Source organism: Lathyrus oleraceus, chromosome 5, assembly GCF_024323335.1.
Source record: "Lathyrus oleraceus cultivar Zhongwan6 chromosome 5, CAAS_Psat_ZW6_1.0, whole genome shotgun sequence".
In the NCBI taxonomy this organism is placed as follows: Eukaryota; Viridiplantae; Streptophyta; class Magnoliopsida; order Fabales; family Fabaceae; genus Lathyrus; species Lathyrus oleraceus.
In genome coordinates, this window is record NC_066583.1 from 229,449,422 (window position 1) to 229,475,073 (window position 25,652).

The 25,652-nt window shown below is 34.6% G+C and overlaps 3 protein-coding genes and 1 non-coding gene across 4 annotated transcripts; all 4 read right to left on the reverse strand.

Annotated features, from left to right (window-relative positions):
- Positions 1-1,784: 1,784 nt before the first annotated feature.
- Positions 1,785-3,562, reverse strand: LOC127083198 (transcription initiation factor TFIID subunit 7). Its single transcript, XM_051023452.1, has 5 exons — positions 3,356-3,562; positions 2,969-3,225; positions 2,758-2,877; positions 2,587-2,658; positions 1,785-2,333 (listed from the first exon to the last, which is right to left on the reverse strand). Exons 2-5 carry the CDS (start codon positions 3,221-3,223, stop codon positions 2,178-2,180), a joined length of 603 nt encoding a protein of 200 aa, XP_050879409.1. The 5' UTR covers positions 3,224-3,225; positions 3,356-3,562; the 3' UTR covers positions 1,785-2,177.
- Positions 3,563-12,555: 8,993 nt separating this feature from the next.
- Positions 12,556-15,547, reverse strand: LOC127083199 (cation/H(+) antiporter 3). Its single transcript, XM_051023453.1, has 3 exons — positions 15,130-15,547; positions 13,878-14,882; positions 12,556-13,780 (listed from the first exon to the last, which is right to left on the reverse strand). The coding sequence occupies exons 1-3, from the start codon at positions 15,382-15,384 to the stop codon at positions 12,629-12,631; spliced, it is 2,412 nt and encodes an 803-aa protein (XP_050879410.1). The 5' UTR covers positions 15,385-15,547; the 3' UTR covers positions 12,556-12,628.
- A 316-nt stretch (positions 15,548-15,863) lies between these two features.
- On the reverse strand, positions 15,864-15,957 carry TRNAY-GUA (transfer RNA tyrosine (anticodon GUA)). The gene is made up of 2 exons: positions 15,921-15,957; positions 15,864-15,899 (listed from the first exon to the last, which is right to left on the reverse strand). It is a non-coding gene; the product is annotated as a tRNA-Tyr (tRNA).
- A 3,767-nt stretch (positions 15,958-19,724) lies between these two features.
- On the reverse strand, positions 19,725-25,336 carry LOC127083201 (uncharacterized). The gene is made up of 9 exons (XM_051023454.1): positions 24,838-25,336; positions 24,643-24,735; positions 24,155-24,259; positions 23,907-24,059; positions 23,212-23,310; positions 22,979-23,107; positions 22,502-22,681; positions 21,463-21,579; positions 19,725-20,018 (listed from the first exon to the last, which is right to left on the reverse strand). The coding sequence occupies exons 1-9, from the start codon at positions 25,111-25,113 to the stop codon at positions 19,857-19,859; spliced, it is 1,314 nt and encodes a 437-aa protein (XP_050879411.1). The 5' UTR covers positions 25,114-25,336; the 3' UTR covers positions 19,725-19,856.
- Positions 25,337-25,652: the final 316 nt, after the last annotated feature.

Below are 25,652 nucleotides of genomic sequence, written 5' to 3' on the forward strand. Positions count from 1 at the left end.
ATTTTATTTTATTAAACTTTCAATAATAACACAAATTAAAATCACCAGACACACCACAAAAAATTAATTAAAATTATAATAAAATTAATAATTCTAATAATTTTTTTTGGGTGTTGTAGTGACCGCAAGAATCATAGACAGATCAACCTTTGGGATTCCTTATCGTGATCTCGGAATCCTAATTTTAATCGTTATTTTCTTTGTCAAATGTCTGCGTCAATTACGAGTATAAAACAATTTGATGAAGGATAGATGCTAGATGATGTGATATACATAATTTGTCAATCGGTGATACTTAGTGAACGATTGATTCAAATGATGGATTGAAGATTTTACACATAACTATCGAAGTAATCGATATTTTCATAGCCAAATGTCTGCATCAGTTACGAGTATAAAATAAGTCGATGAAGGATATATGCTAGATAATGTGATGTCATGGAATTCTTCAATCGGTGATACCTAGTGAACGATTGATTTAAGGGATGTATTGAAGATTTTAGATATAACTATCGGAGTTATCATATTCGTTTATCCTGTTGCGGTTACAAATTTGATTTTAGATCAAGATGAACCTAAAAAGGAAAACTAGCGGGAATCATATGTCAATTCTCACATACTGCATCATTGTTTCGTTCGGGAAACAAAAATGTATGCAGTTAAAGAATTGATGATCTTGAACATTGACTATGATCTTCTTTATGGTGACACGGGGTGAACATTTATGGTTAACACTTCAATGTTAAAATCAGTTAATGATTCAAGATGAATATAGTGGAAAATAGAGATCATAAATTATACTTTTCTTTTAGTGTGTGAATTAATTTTATACATTGAATAAAATAAAATGAATTTGAAATAGATTGAATCTTAGTCATTTAGACCTTTGACCGATTTAAAAGCGAACTTATATTTCAAATCGCGTTGTCTGTGATTTTATCCCAAATCCCAAATAATTTTTTAAGTAGACTGACTTACAAAATATTTTCGAATATCCTAAACCGATGAGCCTAGTTTGTAAAAGATACACTACAAGAACAATGAGCCTAATTTGTACGGTAAAAGATACACCAGATAAATTTTCAAATAGAAAGGTGAGTCACTAATAAACACACTGAAATACTAAAATTTTCTTTAGCCTAAATTTTTCTAGACATACACATTTACACTACCACACTTCATATTCACAAGAACAGTTTTTTCTGACGTGGAATATCAACATATGCTCTAATAAGAAAGCATACTAATTATTTCCCCATTTTAATACCTTACTAGTTTGCTAAGGAACAACCAATGGCTTTGATGTGTTCCATTAAAGCTATGTGACTTGCTTGTAGCTTCTAAGTGTGAAAACTTTGGGGCATTGAAAAGAATACAATTACATCTTGTCGTCTGCAATGATTTAGTAGCCAATTTTCACAAAGAAGATGAACATAACAATCAAAATCTATAAGATATTTCTAGAGCTAATACACGTTTCCATTAATAAGTAATAGCACCCATATATGAAGCTTTGGTTGCTGTCCTTTATGAGCGAATGTACAATATACGTTCTCCTTTTTAACAGAACAAATTAAATGCAACTTATATTTGTTTTTACCGGAATAAGAATAGGTAAAAAGAATTCTTTAAAAAGATGCATTTTTGGAACAAAATGATTAAATAGAGTAAATGTTGATTTTTTTTTCTTTGAGCAAAAGAAAGTTTGCATATGGTATTTACATGCAGAACTTAAATTGCAAATTGCACAATAACATGGTGACAAAACTAAAAATAGAAGTAGCTTAAAACACAAGGTTAACCTTATTCTCACTCATATATATATATATATATGCTGGATAAGTTACACAATAAAAAAATGGTGTATAATACAACAAATAATGTAACAAAATGCAGCGCCGGATACCAAATCTATTGCAGCTCCATCTTAAGACTATGATGTGATTCAAAATTTACGGCGCATAATTATACAATGTGAATGCCAACAACACGCCCTTTTGATACACCCCTTATGATTGATTCATTTTTAAAAGGTCAACCTATTTTGTTTCAAAAGTGATACAGCCAAATTGACCTTTTAAAAAAATCATCTAATGAAAAAGGGGGTTCAAGATTATGTAAAAATAAAGGTGTTACTAGCAATCATATGATAAATACTCTTTGGTAGTTAGTATCAATCAAACTGACTCATCAGATTCATCAGAGTCACTCCTGTCATTATCCCCGGCGTTTGTATGACTCTCTGGAACATCGTGTTTTGATACAGGTGTAGCTGCAGGTTTTTTGTTAGCACCTCGAGCATTCTCATCCCCTTCCTGCTCAGCTATTTCCACATGTGAATCTCAGTCAAGAAAATGCACAAAGGTTATTCACACTTTAAAACTACAAAGAAAGTAACAAAGTTGCTTTTATCATTGACGCAAATAGCTATTATGGGTTATCCCTTGAACCCCAAGTTAAATAAACAAATTTGTTGTAAGGGCAAAGCAGGTAACTTGGGTAATCAACCAAAAGAATCTCAACAACCATCAATTTCAAAGAAAGTTTTATAAAGTTCACTAAATTAAATAACTGAGATGAAAGGATATCAAGATTATCAGCCGTTCCTCCGGCAATGATTTTGAGAAGATCTTTCTCAACACGAGAGACAAGCTCCGGCTGGAAAATGAAGAATGAAAAAAATATGGTAAGTAAGATAGCACACAAACACACACACATATATATGCTAAGATAATGTTATGCAAATGAATAGCATACATTAAGGTCAGGCTCTCTGCGGAATCTCCGCTTGCGGGCATCTCTCATGGGAGGGGTGAGGCCATGTCTACACTCAATTACATCTGGAGCAGCATCACCGGATTCCCTCACCATAATCATCTGTTAGTTGGATTCATCATGAAGTCAAACAGTTATTTAACAATCCAAATCAAGTAGTAAGATTCTTGATTTATGACCATGGATACCTGACCTGACTAATATCGGCAGTCTTAACCAAAGAGTTATCGTCATAAGTCTTGTATGATTCAACAACAGAAGGAAGGTCCAGTAGATAAGCTGGGAAGTGCTCATCCCCTATAACAAACTCGCCGCTTCTTCCATCTTCGGTAAATTGCAAATCTAGCGACTTGTCTTCGGATGATGAAGAAGGATTGCTTTCGTTAAGAAGACGCTCTATCTGCTCCGCAACATTAGGTGGAACTCTGAGAATGAATTGCTCCTCCATAACTACATCCATTAAGTTGTGATAGGAACAGCATTACAAAATCATAATTGAATACAAGAATCAAAAATTAGTTGAGGCGCGTGGTGGCTGGAGAGCACACAAAAAAGTGGCGGTGTTGACGACGTAACTTACCAGAATCGAAAATTAATCGAGGGCTTTTGAAGAGGAGATGATAAGAAGCACTTTGATCGGTTTAATATTGGAAGATGAGGTCTGTTGCTGCTGGAATCGGAGGGTAAAGGCGGCGATAGGGTTTTCCGATTGAGAGGATCGGAGAGGGTTGAGGGAGAAGAGAGAGAATAAGAAGAAGCAAATGAAGGGGATCAAAAAAATTGCGTAGCCTCTTGGGTTGGGCGGTTGGGTCCGGGTTAGATTCATCGAACGGTTACTATTACTTCCTGCGCTAAGATGTGATCTTAGCCGTTGGATTAAGGGGAATGTGAGGAGGGACCGTATCGCAAAATTAAAAAGTTAAGGGAAATAACTGAAATATATAAGAAGAAAATCGATGAATAAGCTATTAAATGTTTTAATTAAATAGTTAGCCACACAAAACATATGGAATTGAAATTTGAAACAACTATCAAGCCACAATTATTCCCACAAAACTTACACATAACACTACCAAGCCTCATCCAACTCTCGTTTAAATTGGTGAGCAATTTTTTTATTTAAATAAGAAGTTTATTTCAATTAATTACATTAAAAAAAATATTAACTCATACAATTTATTCATGAGGGAAAATGTGGCACTTTTTAAAGACATTATCATATTATGTCCCTAGAAAAATCATGCCCGCATAAATCAAAACCCATGCAATATAAAAATTAATTATTTAAATTTAAAATAAAAATTAACTCTCCTACTTTTATTTTTATTTTTTTTAATATTAATTATTTAAAATTAGCACATCTATTCTTCCTAATATTATATTTATGAGCTTTAGAGACGACCAATGTGGAATTTGAATACCATGAAAAATATGATAGTTAATTTAGAAAGAAAAAAAAACGTGTCCATTTAGAACATATTATTAATTAAATGTAAAAAATTCCTCTAAAGATGCTTTAAGTTATTTTTTTCATAAGATCTTTTCAATTTTTTTAATAATTTAGTTCTTTAATTTATCAAACATACACATATTATCCTTTTTTTTAATATAGTGAATGTGGTAATTGTAGATGCAATTATTTTGAGTTGTATGAAAACGATGAAATGTAACTAGAAATATAATTGTAACATATTTTTAAATATTAAAATATGAGAAAAATTATGTAGAAATCACTTTAAAGAATCAAATTGTTATAAAAAAAATTTAAAGAACCAACATGTAACAAAAAATAACTTAAAAGACATATGATGTAATATTGTCTTGTTTAAAGTTACCAACTTGGAACATATTATTCCTCACAAAGGTCTCAAAATAATTTCTAGTAAAAATGAAGAAAAAGATGATTTTAATTTTTGTTGAGAAAAATAATATGACACATGTTATAGATCGCCCAAAGGTCCAATGAATCAAGATTTTGTCTGTCTCAAGTCCACTATACTCAATCCAACATATAAAATAGTTAATATGCTATGAGAAAGTACACAATTTATGACCTTCAATTTCACTTTACTCAACTTAAATCTTGAAATGACTTGGACGTTAGAGTGTTAACCATGAAAGTCAACCTCGCGCCACCATAAAGGAGATCAAACACACAATCTAAAGTAATAAATGTTTATCTCTTATCATTTATGGTTCCTTCGAGAGCTAGAATCTCCATTCTGGTTCCTGAACAGAACAATGGCGTCATCTGTGCGAATCGACTTCTAATTCCTATGATATCCACGAGAATTATGATCACTTCGAAAACACAGTTGAACAAACGCAAAGGTTTCGGATATGGATTCTAGCAGTTTTAGATCCAGCTTGTGATTCACCAGTTTGTAACCTTCTCGAGTACTGCGAAAAGAAAGCGTTTGGTTTTCAACTCTGATGATCGCCACGAAAAATGTTTGCTTTTTAGTTCCATCGCTCGATACTCCTTCAGATCTCAAAATTAGGGGTGGCAAAAGGGCATGTCCGCCCCGTTTAGGCCCGCCCCGCAAAAGCCCGCAAAAAAACGGGGCGGGGGGGGGGGGCAGTCATAGTTGAGGATGTGGGCCTAAAACTTAGACCCGCCCCGCAAAAAAGTGAGGGCGGGGCGGGGAAAGCCCGCGGGCACTGCACTATTTAAGCCTAAAAATGCAAAAAATTATGTAAACACACGTGCCCGCAAAAGCCCGCGAAAAAAACGGGGCGGGGCGGGGCGGACACATCTGAGGGTGAGGGCCTAAATCCTTGGCCCGCCCTGCACAAAAGTGTGGGCAAAACGGGCATGTCCCGCGGGCCGAGCCCGTTTTGCCACCCCTACTCAAAATAGAGTAGCGTAGGGAGGCGAACACCGAGGTCCATGGAAACGATTTGGTAAACCTTCTACTCGTCAGTGATCTTCGCAATCAAGATCTCCATCTTCCGTGATAAGTCAACAGAAGAGCAGAAAAAAGGATTACAAATACAGATCTAAGGTTGCACCGAGGCCTGAAGGAAATTTTTGTGAAGGCAGACTCATACCTCATAACTCTCTGTCCAACTTGGCTACACACATGTTCTATGTTGCTTCTATCTGAGTCCAACACTAGAATGATATTGCAAGTTCATTGTTAATGGCGCCCAAGTACTACAAGCTCGTAGTTAACATCAGACATCAATCCCACATCGAGGTGCATCGTGGAAGTGCCATAGGATTTCCATAAGATGTACTAGGGTTTCCACCTACCAAAGCACAATGTAGGGGCCCACCATGAGTGCTCTAAGAAAGACACCTCGAATATCAATTACAGATTGGTAACAACTTTTAAATTTTCGCCTTGTGTCTTTGCTCCCAAGGAAATAGTAGTGGATCGGTTAAGAAACACCATCTTTATTAGACCATGATTCTAGACCAGAGTAAAACCGACCAACAGGCCAATGTCACCACAAGAGGATCTTGAACCTAATTGGCATAGGTATCCACTTCTGGGTCGGTTGCTTGAGGAGCATCACTAAATTATTAGGCATAACTAAGTGGTGATCTCAAAATTCAATGGTCGGACTCAACCTACCAGGCATACCTCAATAGACAAGTGCAAAGCAAATCACCTCAATCTACTTGTCCTGAAAAGTTTTCAAGGCCTCTGAATATTATTGGTACTTCCACCAAGCGAGCCTTTTCTTTAACAAATCAAAAGCATCCGTGTATTGCTTCTTCGCATCTCAGAGGGAATCCTTCAGGTCAGTCACACAATCCTCCAAGGTAGAAGGGGAGCCATGTGCTTTCATTGACTCTCGCAAAGAGTTAGTAGTGTAAGCTTCTTCCTGCAACACAAATCTCTCTTCTTGAAGATTAGTGCATTTCAGTTCCAGGGCTTTAGCCTTCTCTTTCCAATCATCCCTCATCTTTAAGGGACTACCTAGGGCCAAGACATCACCCCGTCCATCAGAAACAAGAGAGACGATAGAAATAACTTTGAACATATTGTGAGCAAGCTCTATAGCCATTTCCATTTTATCCCCTCAGGAAGATTCTGGATGAAGGATAAATTTGACGTCGAGACAATAATAGCAGTGTCCTCAAGAGTGCATGAAATCTGAGAAGAAGAAGAAAAAAAATCTAGTATCTGTTTAAAGAAGTCAACTTCCCCAAAACATCGTCATCGACAACACGAGATCATTTTGGAGAACACTCAATATGAGGAGATTGATGTTCCTCCTCTCAGGCCCTCTTCGATAAATCTGAGGATGAGGTTGGTTCCTCCATTGTCAAAACAGTGCAACATCCACAATTTGATCCACCTCGGGCACAAAAATCAAAGCTTCTATAACGGGGGTGGTAGCCTCTAAAGGAGACAGACAGATTTTTAAACACCAGTATTCAGCCAAGCCCGGATACCCTAGGAATCCGCAAGGAAATAGAACATGTTCAATTTTCTTATTTTATCCATGTTGTCTGCGAAACGCAACCATGCGTGTAAGAAAACATGAAGACTCAGTTCTCACCAAAGATTTCTCTTATATCCTTAAAATTAACTACACTCAAGATATCACGAGTATAAATTTGTTTCTTCCTCACTTAGGTAGGGGGTACCTCACTAGGGTTAAACCCTTCCTCATATCCAAACCCTTGAAGCCAAGATTGCATGTCCTCCATCATTGTCAACTCGTCCAAAGAAAGAGAACCCGACTATGTACGAGAAGAGGTGACATCTTGGGAGAAACAGATCTTAAACCAATACTTCAGGTACAAAGAATGACAACAGTAAGGAGAATCAAAAGGGGTATATCATAAAGAAAAATGCACTAGAGAAATGAGAGGGTCGAACCAAGAGATGACTAGTTGAAGGTAGATGAGCCCTTGATTATGAAAGTTGTTTGGAGAAGTATACCTCTCACTAAAAAGATTAAAAATAAGCTAAGAGATGGTTTCCAATATGTGTACTTGACACTCAGTTGGAAGAACCTCATATATGCCCATACCTAGAATGAAGCCAGGAAGGAAAAAAATTCAAATGTTTCAGGATGGCTAGCCCAAATTTAGAAAAAGGAATCTGAAACCCAACTCTCATAAATAAACACCCATACCAAGGGGTCATGCATTCATCGAGAGAGTTGTATATCCTATTTTATTCTGGAACAGATTCATTATCAGAATCTCTTCTGCATATGTTTGCTTCTTCTGACTTCTTTTCCTTATTTGACCAACAATCAGCAGCGAAGTGCCCAAATTTCTTACAACAGTAGCACTGGTCTTTTCTCTTGTCATTCTTCTCCTTCTCCTTCTGAGCACTCTTTTTCCTTCCAGAAGTTGAGGTTTCTGACTTCTGAACATTATCAGATCTCTTCTTGACTTTTGACCAAGACTGCTTCTAATATTTTTTACCAGAAGTTGCTTTCAGAGCCTACTGCTCTACCTCCATTTCATAGTTTTTCTTAGTCAGACGTAACTCTTGTGCCTTTAGACTGCTCTGCATCTCTTTTATTCTCATGGTGCTCAGATCCTTAGAATGTTCAATTGTTACAACGATGTAATCAAACTGAAGAGTAAGAGATATAAGTACCTTCTCAATGATGCTTTCTTCGAGTTTCTTCATATGACTTCATCTCATTTGTGATCAGAATCACTCTGGAGATGTAGTTAAGTGCCTTCTCATTGTTCTTCATGTTGAGATTCTCATACTTCTTACGTAGAGAATGAAGCTTTACCTTCTTCATTGATGCATCATCATACCACCGCACTAGTGTATCCCATGCAGCCTTCGTCGTCATTGAATCAACGATTTTCTCAAACACATTCACATCCACACACTGATGGATGTAGAACAACGCCTTATGATCCTTCTTTCTCAGATCATGCTGAGCATTTCTCTGTGCATCCGTTGCATTTGCCGGAAGTGCAATCGGAATGTAACAATCGTTGACGAGATCAAGAATATCTTAAGCGCCAAACAACACATGCATCTGAATCATCCAACGATTCCAGTTCTTGCCATCGAACACTAAAAGCTTAGTACTCAAATTATCATTTTCGTTCGTCTTCAACCTTGTGCAATACACTCAGATCTCACCAAACACTAGTGTTTCCCAATCCAGCAAAATCAAGAAATGTGAATCTATTACGATTTCAATCAAAATTTCAACATAAACTCAATAAATGAAATCACTCACGCAATGCATCACTCTTCACTCATGTTTCCCTGTGGATCTGAACTGGAGCTCTAGATACCAATTTTTGGTGCACAGTATGAAGAAGATGAAGATGGAAGAAGGGAGAGAATAGAGAATAGAAAAACTTCCACTACTCAGCTAAAATGGTTACATCAATATGGTTGCACATACACTGCACTACACAGACTACAATACTTAATGGATACAACTGTTGACAACTACAGTACTATATATACATAAATAATAATGTCACATAGATGAAATACTAAAATACTGAATTATCCTTCAAAACTAGAATCATAATAGTAGTCATGATAGTAATTGTACAAAGGAGAATTCATGGTAATGAAAGCACCATTTATTATGAATATAGTTTTGGTAGTGCATGAAAGAGAAAGTAATTATACTAAAAATTCCTAACAAATCTAAAACTAACTTTTTTCATTTTCTTTAATTTATAATTATATTAACCAATCACATATTTAATGTTGACATAAATCAATTACTCACTATCTAGATCATTTTAAAGGATAGTGACTCATTACTATTAATCCTAATGCACTTACATAATTTGGACTTGCATCATTACAGTACTTCACAAACTGTTGTAGCAATTCCCAACAATAATCTGAAATGACATCAAGTACATATGAAATGACACCAAGTCTATGAATATGCATTGTTTTGAGAAAGTAATTCCCAACAATAATCTGAAATGTGAAGATTTATGTTTTGTTCTTGTGGGTTGTCTGGAAATGACAGAAATGATGAAATCTCATATATTAATGGAATGAGATTTTCTGATGCAGTGATCATGCATACGAGGGTTAGGTGAGTTTTGGACATTTAAGGTCTTGTTTGCTTCTGCATTTATAAGCATAAAATATGTATAAGCTCAATTTTATAGATTCTCATTTATGACATTAAAAGAGCCTCGTGATTTTATCTTAAGTGGGCAAACGCTGTTCCAAACAGATACTGAGTGTCTGTTTGGTTTGGCGTTTCAACCATCAAACGCACGTCTAGGAGTTCCTCCTGCCGTGATTTAAAAAAACTCCGAAAGATAGTTTCTGGCTTAGACGTGCGTTTATCAGTGTTCCACCGCAGAAACAAACATAACAAAAATTTATAAAGGGTTTAAAAGGAACGGAGTCTTACTCATTTTTTTCTAAGAGGAATTTTAGTCTTGACATTATTGAAATAATCATTCAATTTCAAAAAAAAACAAATGATCAATTCAATGTCGTGTTGCATCTTGATTGAACGTGTAGCTCCACACGAACAAGAAGGTAACTCCCTAAGATTTTCAATATTTTCTCTAAAATCTTGAGATCTTTGTAAAATGTACTTGCATATTTTTTACTTTGACGTATTAAGAGAATTTTTTGCAGAAGATCTTAAATCTGAAAAATAATCACCTTTATAATTGGGAGTTGTGGTTCTTCACATGTCGATTAGTCGCTTTGTTACCCAAATGTAGCACTTGATTAATCTATTCTCCAACAAATCCCTGTCTATGTGGAGTCAACCATGTGTCTTTCACATAATTAATAAATTCACTATAATCAACACTTGTCTGCTCAAGTTGATACAACTGTTGATCATACTCAACTTCATCACTAACCCAAACAACTTCCATCCATAATGTGTCTATCGTCTTTTGCATGTCATTCACCACATATTGCTTGCATTTTGCACCAACATTTTTGTTAATGTGAAATCTACATAACAAATTAATTGACCTAAGAAACACAGTTTCAATTGCTTTCATCAAATGCGACAGCAAAAGTCAACTCGGTTGATGTCATACCAACAATTTCAATCAAAGGTTGTCTATATTTGTTTGTTTTGTAGGTGCTATCCATAACTAACACATTAGAAAAAATATTCAACAACTTAACTAAATTGGGATGGGTCCAAAATATCTCTCACAACTTCTGAGTCATCCATTTTTCTACTCCAATACACATAGTCTGCATCCTCAATAAGTTTAAACAAATATTGTATCTCACTTCTAGGACATCTTATCTATTTTTCTATCATACTCTTATGCTTGTATATTTGCGTAATCTGGGTGACATTCTCTGGATCTCGGTCTTGCAAGGAAAAAAATATGTGTCTAGGTGGTATGTCTCTTTGTCAAATTAGCAACATGCTGCTTCTCATCTGTGGTCAAACTACCAACAAAGGAATGACCTTTTAATCTATAAGGTAAACCATGATTATGGACCCCACATTTTACATCAATCTTTCAACCAGGTCAATCTTTCGCTGGAGTCGATCTGATTTTAAATGGGCATCCATATTTTTTGGATATACTTTGGGTTGCACTTTCAGTATCCTTGTATTTCCGACCTTTATCACAATCAAATATTAATTTGTTACTTCTCTCTCTTGTTGTTTCAGTATCTGAACGGGTGATAATAACGATTACTTTATTATAGATTCCAATATCTTTAATCACCTTATCACCTCTTCTCGTGTACCAAATGTTTGAGTAGTTAAAAAAGTACCAGAAGTACCCACACATATTTGGGGAGAATTTTCATACCTGCATAATAAAAAAAGTCAAAAAAAATGTAAAATGCAAACCGGAAGACTACAAAGAAGAGTTCTGGATCATAGAAATAATACACCGGAAGTCTTTTGGGAAAGACTTCTGGTATATATTACTCTATTAACCGGAACACATATCATAAGTGTTTCAGAACATTCTTTTTTCAAAACGGAACCGGAACTCTTCAAGTAAGTCTTCCGAAACACGTTATGCATTAAACCGGATGTATTCCACAAAGTGTTTCGGTTTGGAAAAAAACATACCGGAAGTCTTTACTAATGTGTTCCGTTACGAGGGTGAATAGTTCAATTTTCGGAAGTCTCAATTGAATGGTTAAAAATGAAATTGTAAATTGGTTAAAAACAAAAAGGGTAAAATTAGTATTTTTAAAAAAATGTATGGGTATTGGAATAATTGTAGGGGTGTGAAGTAAAATTTTCTTATATAAATGCTCGTGCTTGCAAAAGTTCGCGAAGAAAACAGTACGGGACAAAGCAGACACATTAGAGGGTGATGACTAAACCTTTGACTCTCCCCGCACAAAAGTGCGGGCAAAACGGGGTCCAATGGGACAAACCCGTTTTGTCACCCCTTTTAAAAGGAATGGTGTCTTGCTCATTTGTTTTTTAAAAGGAATTTTAGTCTTGACATTGATGAAATGATCATCCAATTTCAAAAAAACAAATGATCAATTTAATGTCGTATTATATCTTGATTGAACGCATAGCTCCACATGAGCAAGAACGTAAGGCTCTAAAATTTTCAATATTTTCTCTAAAATCTTGAGATCTTCTTAAAATGTACTTACATATTTTTCACCTTGACGTATTAAGTGAAGTTACATATTTTTCAGTTTGACGAATTAAGTGAATTTGTTGCAGAAGATCTGAAATGTTTATAATTGGGAGTTGTGGTTCTTCTTGTTTTGATACCATAACATAGTTTGATAAATGGACATGAAATTGAAAGACTTTAATTTCTCCATTTCATTATTGAATAACAAACATTTCAATGATAAAACAACTAAATCAAAAGAACTGAGCATACATAACACCTCCTACCAAACGCATATAGCTAACTTCACTATCTTCACCCAACAGTCTCATTTTTCATCAACTACAAAACCCACCCTTTGAGTTCATTCTTGCGCGAAAGTTGTTGCTGCACAACCAAAACAGATGCCCAACTATTAAGATCGGGTGATGCAAGAAAATCACCAATAGCACCGAGTTCTGGAAATTCACTCCATTCTGATAATCCATCTGTTTGAGGAGACATACTTCCATGTCTTCTCCCAACTATAAAAAAATCATGTTCATTCACTATCTCGCGTAGAAAACCAGCTGTTTGTGATCCATCCTTTGTGAAAACCTCTTGATACTTCACACTTTCAGAATGTTTCAGTTCTTGCAATATTGCATCACCAACTTCCATTAAGTCCTCCAATTCTGCTATGCAATCTTTAGCAACCAGATGGTAAACAACTAGTTTGATCCTTGGACAATTCATCGCTCGTATCGCTAAGCATAAAATTTCCTCATCGTCGTCGGTTCCACCTATATAAATGATGGCTAATCGAGTAATAGAATATTCTGATGTTAATGAGTTTACTGGTGCTGCTTTCTGTATCGAATTAGCGCGAGTCACGAGGATTCCAACAGAACAAGGAGCTATTTCGAGGACTTTTTGATTCAACGCTCTTAGTATTTTCTTGTCGTCGGATTCAACAGTGCCGTCACTGGACCATCTTATATGAAACGGAAGAATTATAATGGATGTAACTTTGTCCAATGCAAGGTTACAAACATCTTCATACATGAGATTTGCTGGAGATATTGCTGTGTAAGTGTTTATTGAAACTGCATTTTCATTTTCGTGCTCGTAGATGTCGAAAGCAAGGATGACATCGTCGGAATATGATTTATGCGAAGCAGACCTTGATGCTTGTCTTTGAAGGCAATGAGGAATGAAAACAGGTAAGGCTCTTCCAACTAGCTCAATTACATGAATTACATCCACATTGATTGGATTCTCAGGTGTTGGACAACATACGTCTAAGAAATCTGTTGCTGCTGAAATATGATTCTGTTTTTGAACTGTTAATAGTATTCTCAGGTCCGAATTTCTTTTTAAGCCCACGATGTTCCGTTTTTGGTATCCAGCATATTTTCTTGATGGATCATATAATAACTTCACTGACCAATGCACAATGCTTCCTATGATCATTACACTTAACATCATAACTCCATATGTTTGCCCATCAATAACCTGCATACATACATACGCACATCGATAACTTAGCAAAACAGTTCTATATTAAAGGGCGAAGAACATATTTAAGCCTAAAAAAGAGTAGATGCAGTACATTATTGTCGAATAAGGTATGGTATGCGCCGATTTCGACTACACCTTTGGTGTTCAAAATGAGAGAAAGACACAAAGCATCGGTGACAGGCATCTTGCAGCAGAGGGCGGTTATAAAGCATGTAACTAATTTAACCACGTGAGTCAAAAGGATCACCATACCAGTAGACGCCATAAGAAACGATGAAAAATTCAATGTAAAATCTGCTTTCAACACAGAAGTAGTCACAAAGATAGGCAAAAGAAACGTCGGTCCAAAAAACTGAAGCTTCTTAACCAATGCAGATCCTAAAGGAGGTCCTTCGGGAACGGAAAGTCCCAAAATGAAAGCTCCTAAGACAAATTCTTGATCTATCTTAACTGATAAAACACCTAAAGCAAAAACCATTGAAATAATAACATAAATGTAACCGTCTTTGACATTTCTTCCTTCTGGTGTATGTTTAATGACCCAAAACATAATTGGTCTGCATATTAATGGAATGAATAGAGCAAGTAAAAAGAGTAAGATCAAGTTTCTCGAAACCACTTTCATACTAGGATTAGTCCTAACAGCAATAATATTGGTTGTAACAATTGTGCTCAATATGTCACTAACCAAAGCCGAGGACAAAGACAATCTGCCAAGCTCGGAGTTTTGGATTTGAAGTTCACTCAAAAGCGAAGCAATTACCGCAAATGAACTTATAGCATGAGATACCAATCCAACATAAATTCCATTTCCGTTTTTCAACTCAATGACTTCAATTTTCTCAGGGTACATTATCAATGGTGTAATACCAACAATTAACGGTATAGCCAAACCAACAATCGAAACTGTCCATGCCTTGTTTCCTGTCCTTGTTATCACGCTGAAATCCATTTGTACACCGTTTATGAAAATGAATAGCACATAACCAATCGATGAAATTGATGAAATTATGTCATGAGTTCCATAAGGAAACACCATTGTCATGTATTTCTCCATTCCCTTTAGCTCAAACAAAATACCTATAATCAGACCAGCCTGCAAATGGAATGAATAGTTTATTTAATTTCACAATCACTCTGGATTTTTGAATCAAAGATCAAACGGTTCATATTTCAAATTCATATTCAAGGCAAAAAAATGTCAAAATCTACATTGAAACTTGGACCGTAAGAAACATTTACAATCACTCTGAAATATTAACAAACACATTGCATGCAATTCTAATCTAAATGATTTGATTATTAATTTTAAAAAAATGTAAATGGAAACCGAATACACTTACAATCATTTGTAAGATAAATGGAGGAAGTCTCAAAGGTTTGAGGACGAAAGTGGTGATTGTCGTGAGCGCGAAAATGATAAGCACTTGTAACTCAAACAAGGGAAGAAAAGATCTCATTGGAGTTCTTCCATTTGTTATTCCACCCCATAAACCATCTGAAACAGTATGAGGTGGAGCATCATAACAAACTAGATAACCTGTTTCATTCAATCTTGTGATTTTGTAGAACAAAGTATCATTTGAATTAATGCTCATTTTTGTGTGTTATTTTTTGTAACTCCCAAGAATTGTTTGATATGAGAACAAAACAATTCAAGGGAGGGAAAATTTTTTTGCTAGAGATAATTGATTTTTTGATTCATGTTATGGTTGAATTTGGGTTTGTTTGAGAATGAATAATCGTTTTTATGGTGATGATTAAGGAGTGCTTAGGTGTACGTGATAAGGTTAATAACTAAGCAACTGAATTTTTAGCTTTTTCGTTTAAGTGATTAAATTGGCAATGTTGATGACTTATTTGAATGTATTAGCTGTTTAATTACAATTATAGAACATATAATGCTATATTTACATGTAAATATTGTTAAGGTCTTTATTTAAAAATATGTTATAATTAGATAATGAGAGAGGGAAAATAGAGATAATTATTAATTCTTATATGACCATTATGACTATGTTAAGTGTCAAGATTAATTTATCAGAAAATTTATGAAAAATAATATATTTTCAAAAATTCCGACCTACCGGATTCGAACCAGTGACCTAAGGATGGCTACCAGATATTCAACCCACTACAGTCCTCCGCTCTACCAACTGAGCTAAGGTCGGTGTTGAAAACTTTTGATCGAAATAATTAATAACGATAATGATAAAAAGAAAAGCAAATATTTTCTGAAGCATTTATTTATTTATGTTGATGTAAGAAACGGTAACTGATGTGGATATTGTAACAAAGCACACTCAATTAAACAAAAGATTATGGAAATAAATATCAATGAAGTTATATATTTTTAATAATCTAACTAATATTGAGAATATAAAACATATTTACGCTAACATTGTATTGTATAACAATTAAATTCTTAAAAAGAAATAGAAAATGCTATAAACTAATGAGTAATATTTTTATATTTTATTCATGTGCACTTTTTTACTCCAAATTACAAGTTAGTGTGTTTTCAATGTTTCTAAATTAAACTTGAAGTAATTCATTATCAATGTTCTTAATCATGATTAATTTTCAAATGTAGGTACTACAAATTTAAAAATCGTAGTATTTCATTTTTGTGTGATATTTATTTTAGAGTTGAGATGGATAATATACTAAAAAGTCTTATATTATTTGAAGCAAATATTTTGAGGATAAAGAGCATACAATAGCATGTCCACATTTACTTTCTTTGATGGTAAAATTCAATCTTAAATCAATGAAGGAGGTGAGCCTCCTCAATTTGTACTGATTGGTTAAAACAATCATGGAATTGGAAAATTGTGGTTTGAACCTGAAACTACTAACTGATCAAAACTATCATAGAATTGGAAGTTTATATATGTCTTTTTTTACAATTAACATGTTGATTTTGATTCTTTAACCTTTTGATAGTTAAGGATCTTACGGCTGTGCTTGATGAGTTCAATCTTCTTTGTAAATCTTTTCGAAAAGTATGTGATATTGTTGAACAATAGAAGCCACATACATTGATCTTAAAATTGTTTAAAAATCATAAATATTCAAAAGGGCACAATATTTCTACTAATAAAGTAGCATGTTTGATAAAAGGTGACTTTGATAAATAAGATATAGAAATTACATCATTGTCCATGTTGTTTTAGAAGGTTTGAGGAAAGTACATGAGACATGTTTTGTTCATGCCCCTACTATATCCACAAATATTTTCATAAAGATTATTTTAATATGGAATGGAAAATTGGTGGTGTGGTGATGAAGATTGACGTGGAATCTCTCTAGTACGATGACGAGAGTCTTTATTAGATAGAAAGGAGAGTGTATTTGCAAAGTTAGCATTACAAAACTCTCATATTAGACGCCATGGTGAAGCTGACAATGAATGTTTCATACTCGACTTTCTATGCTAAATTTGACTTGTGCAGGACCTGCTTTAGAGGTTGGTTTATTTGGATTATTATTGTGTCAAAAAGTAATTTCAAACTTCTTTAACACTGTTATTAAGGCCAAAGCAATTTTCTAATAACATATTTTCGAATCAGTCAGTGTCTTTGATACAAAATATACCAGAATATTGTCTATATTTTTTTGACAAGAAATGTATTTACTTCCTTGGAGGATACAACAATATAGATGAACAATACATATCTTGATAAGGACTTGGACAGGATCAGAGGGATGAAAATGCGGTTTTCAGTAACATGAAGGTTTGCTCAAATTTTGGGGTCCAATCGAATAACATTTTTTTCTAGGTATTTTATAGAACGGAAGCATGTGTTAGGCTAATTTTGAAATGAGTCTTCTAAGAGCAGTGAGTATTCATTCAATTTTATTATCTTTTTTTTGTGTGGTTGAGATCTCCATCTTGATGATTGTGTCATATTTGTCAAGGTTAGCTTCAATGCTTCTTTCTGCCTAATAGAATCCCAAAAAAATTCCATTTTTGACTGTATACATTTCTAAATTCGGTCTAATTTTATATTGTCAGACATGGTTGAACACGCTAGTGAGATGACCTTCGTGTAACTGCTTTTCGCTGAATTTGACGATCATGTTAACCATATATGCCAACAACATCTTATTGATCTCTTATTCAAAGATCTTGTTCATCGTTCTTTGGTATGTCGCACCCACGGTTTTCAGGCTAGAGGACATGATTTTATATTTATAATTGGCAAGCTCTTTCATGAAAGTGTATCGTCCATGTCTCCTTCGTGCATGGGAATCTGATTGTATAATGAAATAAGTGTTCGTGAATGATAGAATCTTCTATTTGATATAATTGTCTACTAACTTATCAATGTTAGGTAATGGGTATGAATCTTTAGTGCATGCCTTGTTGAGACTTGTGTAGTCAACACATAATCTTCATTTACTGATGCTTTCTGGTAGCCATGATGAAGATGAATACATGAGTATTTGAACAATTACATCTAACTTCAATCAAAGAGAATTTAGTCACTCTTCCTCATGGTAGCTTTACAATTATGATCAAGAAGAAATGAATGAAAAAGCATAATCGGGAACTTCTCTGATTTGACGGAACTTTCACCTTTGATCTTCAATTCCTCCCTTGGGATTTATCCCTCTCAATTCTCTATGATATTTTCTTCTATCTGTTTCTATAATTTAGAATAAATGAATTGTGAGTGGTTGTAACCTCTATTTATAAGGGTTTCAGCAAACATTTTTGCCCAACGCGGTTACTAGCTTGCCCAACGAGCATGTTTTTTTCATTAGTAAGTCATGTCCAGATCATCAAGTGGGTTCTGACCGCCTCTTTTTGCCTAGTGACTTCCTTCTTCTTCCCGCAAGTCATCCATTTCTTCACCATGAAGTAACTTAACTTGGAAGTCATCTTGAACCGCATATTCGCCTAACAAACTTGTGTCTTTACTTGGAGAGAATGTCTCATAAAGGATGTTATGGTTATGTCTTATCTTTGTTGGGCGAGCCCCTGCTTCGTCCAGCAAAACCTCAGCTATCCAGCTTCTATGTTTTGTGACTTTCTTAAATATTTTCACATGTACTTATGAATAGCATAGTTAAAATATTTACTCAGATATTTATTTCCTTTTTATGACAAATTTGAGACTTCTTTGTATGATTTCTTGTGATATAAGTTAATAAATTCCGACGTGAAATAAATAATTTTGGCTTTTATCCACAGTTCCTAAATATTAGGTGAGTGTAAATTGTCATAAATTTGAAAACCAACCCATCATTCGTGAACACAAACATATAACGCAACTTAAAGCCTTAAATATTGTCATATAAAAAAAGAATATGTTGTCAACATAAATTTGAAAACCAAACCATCATCCGTCAACAAGAACATACGACGCAATTTAAAGTCTTAAATATTATAAAGAGAAAAAGAATGGTCCATTAAGAATATAAATTATTTTTACAATGTCAACCAATAACCACCACCGTATATTTTTACAATATCAATCAATAACCACCATATATCCCCTTAACTCCGTCCATAAATTTTAAATTACTTATACGATTTGACAATTTAAAATATTTTAATTGAATATGTGTAATACTTTTTTACATCGATAATGTACTATTAAACTCTAGAGAAAATGATTAATTCACTTATAGATAAATTTATTTTACACTGTCAACCAATAACAATTGTGCATCCCAACAAATCATACTGAATTTTTTAAACTACTTATGAAATAGCAAAATAATATATTCTTATTAGATGACAAATATAAAACTTTTTTACATTGTTAGAACATCACCATTAAATCCTAAACTCTTATAAAATAGAGTCTCTTTCAGAGGTTTCATCAATCTTGTCTTTTTTAAGTGGGAAATTAATACAAAAGACCCCCAAGATCACGGTAATTGTAGGCTTACAAATTACAATAAACAAAATTTTGAAAAGAAAAAATTTGAGTATAAAACAATACTAGTTGTTGCTTTTAACCAACATTTACATAGTATAATTTACAAACATAAAATTGAAATGCCGCGTAGAAGGCTAAAACAAAATAAAATAAAATAAAAACCGTTGGGAAAACCGTTACACTGACTGTACACGTAACTTATTGGCAACATGGAGCAAATGACTAATGTTTGTAGAAGGATAACTTTGCAACAATTTGAGATTAGAAGTGAAATCACCCGCCAGGAGCCGCCTCCGAACTAGAATCAGCATTGCACAGCATATCCGGAGAAGTGTCTCCTACACAGTACTGAGAGTTAGTTTCCAGTTTTTCTATTTCCACTAAAAGAATTGCAAGGTAAACAATAAAACACATGATCCCATTCTTTTCTCAACACAATTTGAGATGAAATTAATCTATCAGTAAATGTCACGAAAAGCACATGACATGTAAGTTGTAATATACCCTTGCACAATTAGGTACAGCACAAACTGAAGGAGCATATGACTTTGTTCTATAAATATATAAAACCATCCAACACCATGACTAATCATTTCTCCTTTACAGTAGGATCCTATAACATTCAGTGTATATACTTTTCGAGGATGAAATAGGATAGGCATTATAAAGTATAGTAAGGAGTGAATCACTGTGAATGAACAGATCAACAATTCAATATTTATCCAGCACAAGCAGTATGAAGTAATAAAGTTATCTTCTTTGCTGAAGGGAAAATGGAGTATGGTGTTTTTTTTTTCAAAATCATTCCCTTTTGTTGCGGACATCTTTTGGAGGGGTCCTAGGAAAGTTTTACCGCAGTTGGGGTGGTTCCTTATATGTCTTAGAGTTATCAGTAGCGGCGCTATCCTGGGAGAGCGGTGCGGCACAAAGGCCATCTGCGATCGGAAAAGCCATTGTGGAAAAGTTCAGCATCACGGGCACTATTTACTGTTTTGCGGGAACGGGAGCGGCTTCCCGGCCCGGAGCGGGTTTAGCCCTAATTTGGTTCTGAAGCATCTTCTTCTCTCACGTTGGCTCTTCTTCGCTCTCAGTTCACGCAGCTTTCACACACACAAAAAATCCTTCTCCTTCCTTCTTCAGTGTTACCATGTTCTTCCTCCCTCCCTCTAGGATCGCCGCTCTCCTCTCTTCTTTCCAACCTCCATCGCCGCTGCCTCTCTACCTTCAGATTCCTCTCTTTTCCCCTGTTTTTTTTTTTCTTTTCCTTCTTACTTTTCCCCGTTCTTCTCATCCCATTCCTTCTTTTTTTATCATTTTCTTACCTTCTTTTCTACTCTGTTTTTTCTAACTCTTAATTGGTCTCTTTGTTATTTGTGTTTTTTTGTATTTTTTTATTTATATAATAATTTTCATGAAATATGTATAATACTATTCATATGATCCCGCTATACGCTATCCCACTTTTGGGGTCGGCCGCTCCGCTATCCGGGATTGATTGCTCTGATTTGTCTCATCAAGATCTGTTGCTTCTTGGTTTCTTGTGCAAGGTTCTACTATGTTTTACTTTATGTTCCTTGGTTTTCGTGATTTCTATTGGAGGATACAATGTCCTTTGTGTCATATTTGCTATTGAAAAGCAACGTAACTTCAAATCAAATCTTATAATGTCAACTAACCCTAAGAGCATCTAAGTAACTCAAAAACAATCTAAGATACAATCAAGATATTTTCAAATAACCTATAATCTAACACAATCCAAGATAGAACGGAATAAATTTGTACCTGGAGACCATCAGGATCACTTAAAAGAGTATCCCAAATACGAAGGCTCTCAGAAAAATTGAACTCCTGAGTCAAGAGGAGAGTAATCCACCTAAATGCATAAAATTGGGGGTTGACCTGATATTTAGAAACAGAAATGTGAGATTTTTCTAATCGACTGCACAACAACTAGTAAGCACATTCTTAAATACAGAAAAACAGTAGTAAAACAGACACAAAAAGTGGGAAGGTTATAACATAATTAACTCGCAAAAAAAATTCAAGAATCAGAAAGGACAAGGAGGGAAGAGGAGGCATATTTGAATGGGGTAATAAAAAAGGGATATGAAAAATCATGAGTAAATAGTATCTGGCTTGGTTGGGTGGAGAACAAGGGTCTTCCCCAAAGAGGGAATTTTATAGTCTCTGTTTTTCTTATTTCTATTCTGCAAGGAGATCTGTTCCATTCACTACCATAGTTTTTCCATTAAATTTTCCTTCTACACAGTAACAGAAATTATTTCTCTGATTTAGTTTTACTTCAGTATCAATACTATCCAACTCTGGTGTTTAACATTAGGCAGTATCAAGAAGATATACAATTAGGCATGTAGATGAAGAATGCGGAAAATGGAACATCCCTTGAGGTGTTCAATTGTGTAGAAGGAGAAGAAAAAGAAGAATCTAACAAACTTCCCCTCCCTATTTATTCCCACCCCCTCACACAATTAACTGTCTACTGGACTGTTATTGTTATTAGTAACCATCTGTGATTCTAACATTTGTAACTTCCAATGTCTACTAACAGAAAAACACTTTCTAGTTAATTTAACATTTATTAATATTGGAGATATGAAAATATTTGTTAAATATAAACAAAAATTTAACAAAACCGAGCACAGCTGTACAGGACAATATCCTCATCATTCATGTGCCAACCAAATTGAGTTAATCAAAACTTTCAAAGGATAAATTCTCCCACTAAATGCTGCTCCCATCTCAAATTATTAAAATGGTTTTGTAATATTTAGATAGAACATGTACTTAAAAATGCGCTTACTTTGGTCGTGACCTCAAGATGACGCCATAGTTCTTCATCGTGTTCTTTCAAAAGATGAGACAATCTTGTTATAGTCGAACGAATTCCAACAACACTATTGTCAAGCTGTTGACAAAAATTATCTCGGAATGCACTCATTACTTCAACAAAACAAAAGAATGTGTCGGCTTCAGAAAAGGCCTGCGTATAAATAATTGCCCACAGTTGACAAAATTAAAAGAATGTAACCTGAGTAACCTGAATCTACATTACTCAACCACTGCTATCTGAGAAACCATTTTGGAAAATAAAAAGCCGTCAACATTCCCATGGACATATTAATCATTTCATATCTTTTCATTTATGTAAATGGGAAAGCTGAATTTTATAAATTTGGCAATATTCTAGGTCCTAATCCTCTCGGAAATCAATAATACATTTTCAAACTTAAAGAAAAAGAGAGGTGGGGGAGGGGTGCTTGCAAAGATATGTACTCACTGCATTTTCCTCATCCGGATCATTTCTGAGCACATAGAATAAAGGAGCCAATACTTCATGCATCCCTTGAACATATCTAATACCTGGGTTCAACTTTGCAAAAAGAATTAATATGTTCTTTAAGGCCTCCTGAAAATGCCCCCAGAAAAGAAAATCAATTCAAAAGATTCATGATAAGAAAAAGGTTTCAGTTACTAAGTTTGCATGAGTTTCAAAAGAAACAAAGGAACAACCTGATTAGATTTTGCTAATTGAGAATCACCACAGAAGAAGTGCATATCTGGATGAGTACGCTTCACATCGCGGTCAATCTGCTCTATGATACCGGTATCCTAAATCACACAAACTGTAACATTTACTATCACAGATTCACAATAGCCCTTCACTGCCCAGAGTACAGCACGTTATGAGATACATTCAGATAGTTTGTGACATAAAAAGGAGTATTTACTTTATTAAAAATTAAAGAGTTGAGCTAACAAGTTCCCTGAGGCCACTGCTAAGGTATTCATAAAAATAAATAGTCTTGAAAATACAAGTCAAAACATATGTAGAAGTAATAAATACACAACTTCCTATGCGGAAATTACCACTTTTGATTACTTAAACAATGCACTAAGGGCACTCATTAGCATTTTCCAAAATTAAAATATCAATAACAGCAAGAGTGCAAGACCATCAGCTGTATGTGGCAGCGTGTTTGATAAATATAATTATCTGGAGATCATGTGTTATTCTACAAATAAAATAAGCCGTGACATGAAGAACTCGCATACCATATATTATAACAGTTTAGAAGCTTGCCTCATAACAGAGAATACAGTAATTATGATAAAGACAATGGTACAAAGAAGCATAAACACAGTTCACACAGGGGGGGAAAACGGGTAGCTTTCAAATATAGAAAAAAGTTTGCATAGACTAGTACCTGGAAAAACTTATTCCAAATGCTGGTCTTGCCAAGACTCAAAGGATGTTCCCCGTGAGTGATTTGTGATCTAGAAAGCATGCACCTGGTCTCACATTTGACTTCGTCGGCATCATAATCAGCAGAGTCCCACATCCTCCTCGTGATTTCTGACTAACTAGCCACAAAAATATTCAGACGGGGGCTAAGTAGACAAAGCAAATAGAATATTGACTAGTTAGAATAACCAACAAAATCAACTAACTTACAGGATTGATAAGAATGTCTTGTTTGAAACGTTTGTATTGTGACCTCTTCTTTGCCAATTCAGAGGACCAAAGGGCATGATCAGGTGGTAGATAACCTAGCAGAAGCTGCAAAAAAAAATAATAATAATAAATTGCAACATCTATATACATTGATTTTTGACTTTGGACCTATTTGAATTGACTTATTTGAGTTTATCTATCATCACTGACCTAAATACTTGTGAGGGCTTATACGAACAGTATATAACAAGTTCATAAATTGTTTTCAGCTTATTTCCATAAGCTCTTCAAAAAAAGCTAATGAAAATAGTTTATATTTTATAGGTTATATGAAAACCATTTAACTTTACTTGGTGTTAAGTTATAAAAATAGATTATCCATAAACACGTATATGATAAACAACCATTATGCTATAAACACTTAATTAAATTGTTCATCCATACCAAGGCTTAATTGAAATTTCAAAGAAAAATGAAAAGGAAGTTACCTTCCAGACAGTAGAACGTAAACCAGGAAAATCAGGTATCCCTTGAGAAGCAATTCTCCTCAATTCCCGCATATCAATGACCTTCCTAGATAACTATGAGTAACCAAAGAGTTAGCAATATCATCATAACTTAACAATAACAACTATAAGCTTTTTGATTTCACAGTAAGGATGATGGAGTGAAACGAAAGCTACCTCGGCTAACAATTGAGCCTGGCACTGGGCCCGGCGAGAGATGGACATGTCGTCGGCGGAGGAAGTAGAAGCAGAGGATGAAGAAGAAGAGGGAGATGAAGTGGCAATACCATTGTGATTTGTACGATGTTGAATTAAAGGAGGATCTTCTTCGACGGTGACAGGGGGTGGAGAGGGAGGTTCCGGTGGGTCAAAAGCGGCGGAAAAGCGGTTGTGTTCGGAGGGGGAGGACCAGATAGGACTGTTGAGCCAATCGGGAACGCGTTTCTTCGCCATAGTTCTAGGGTTTGTTTATTTCGATTCGAGGTATGAATAATGAAATAGTGGTAGTTAGTTTAAGAGGAGTAGATTTTAGAAAGAGGACGAAGAACGCAATAGCATGCATTTTACTGTGAAATGAAATGGAGAAGGGTTTGCTTACGGCTGTTGCTGCAAATGGAGTGGGCCACTCTACACATGGGCTGTGCAAATGCCACCGCAACACACACAAATTCTAACCTACTCTTTCCATGATTTAATACTTTAATTATATGATTCATTTTTAATGTTTATAAGTTTTTGCTATGAAACATTATTCAAACTTTACCATGTATAATAACTTTTTTGAAAATTAATATTATTAAAAAATAAATTATAATTACTACTATTATAATTATAATAAAAAAATATAAATTTATTTTCTCTATGCAATTATATCACTAAATAAGAATACTAATATATACGGTGTAGTTTGGAGATTTTTTTTTTTAAAACCATGTTTTTTAAGTTAAATTTTAAAATAATTATTTTTTAAAAAAATATATTAAAATTACCAC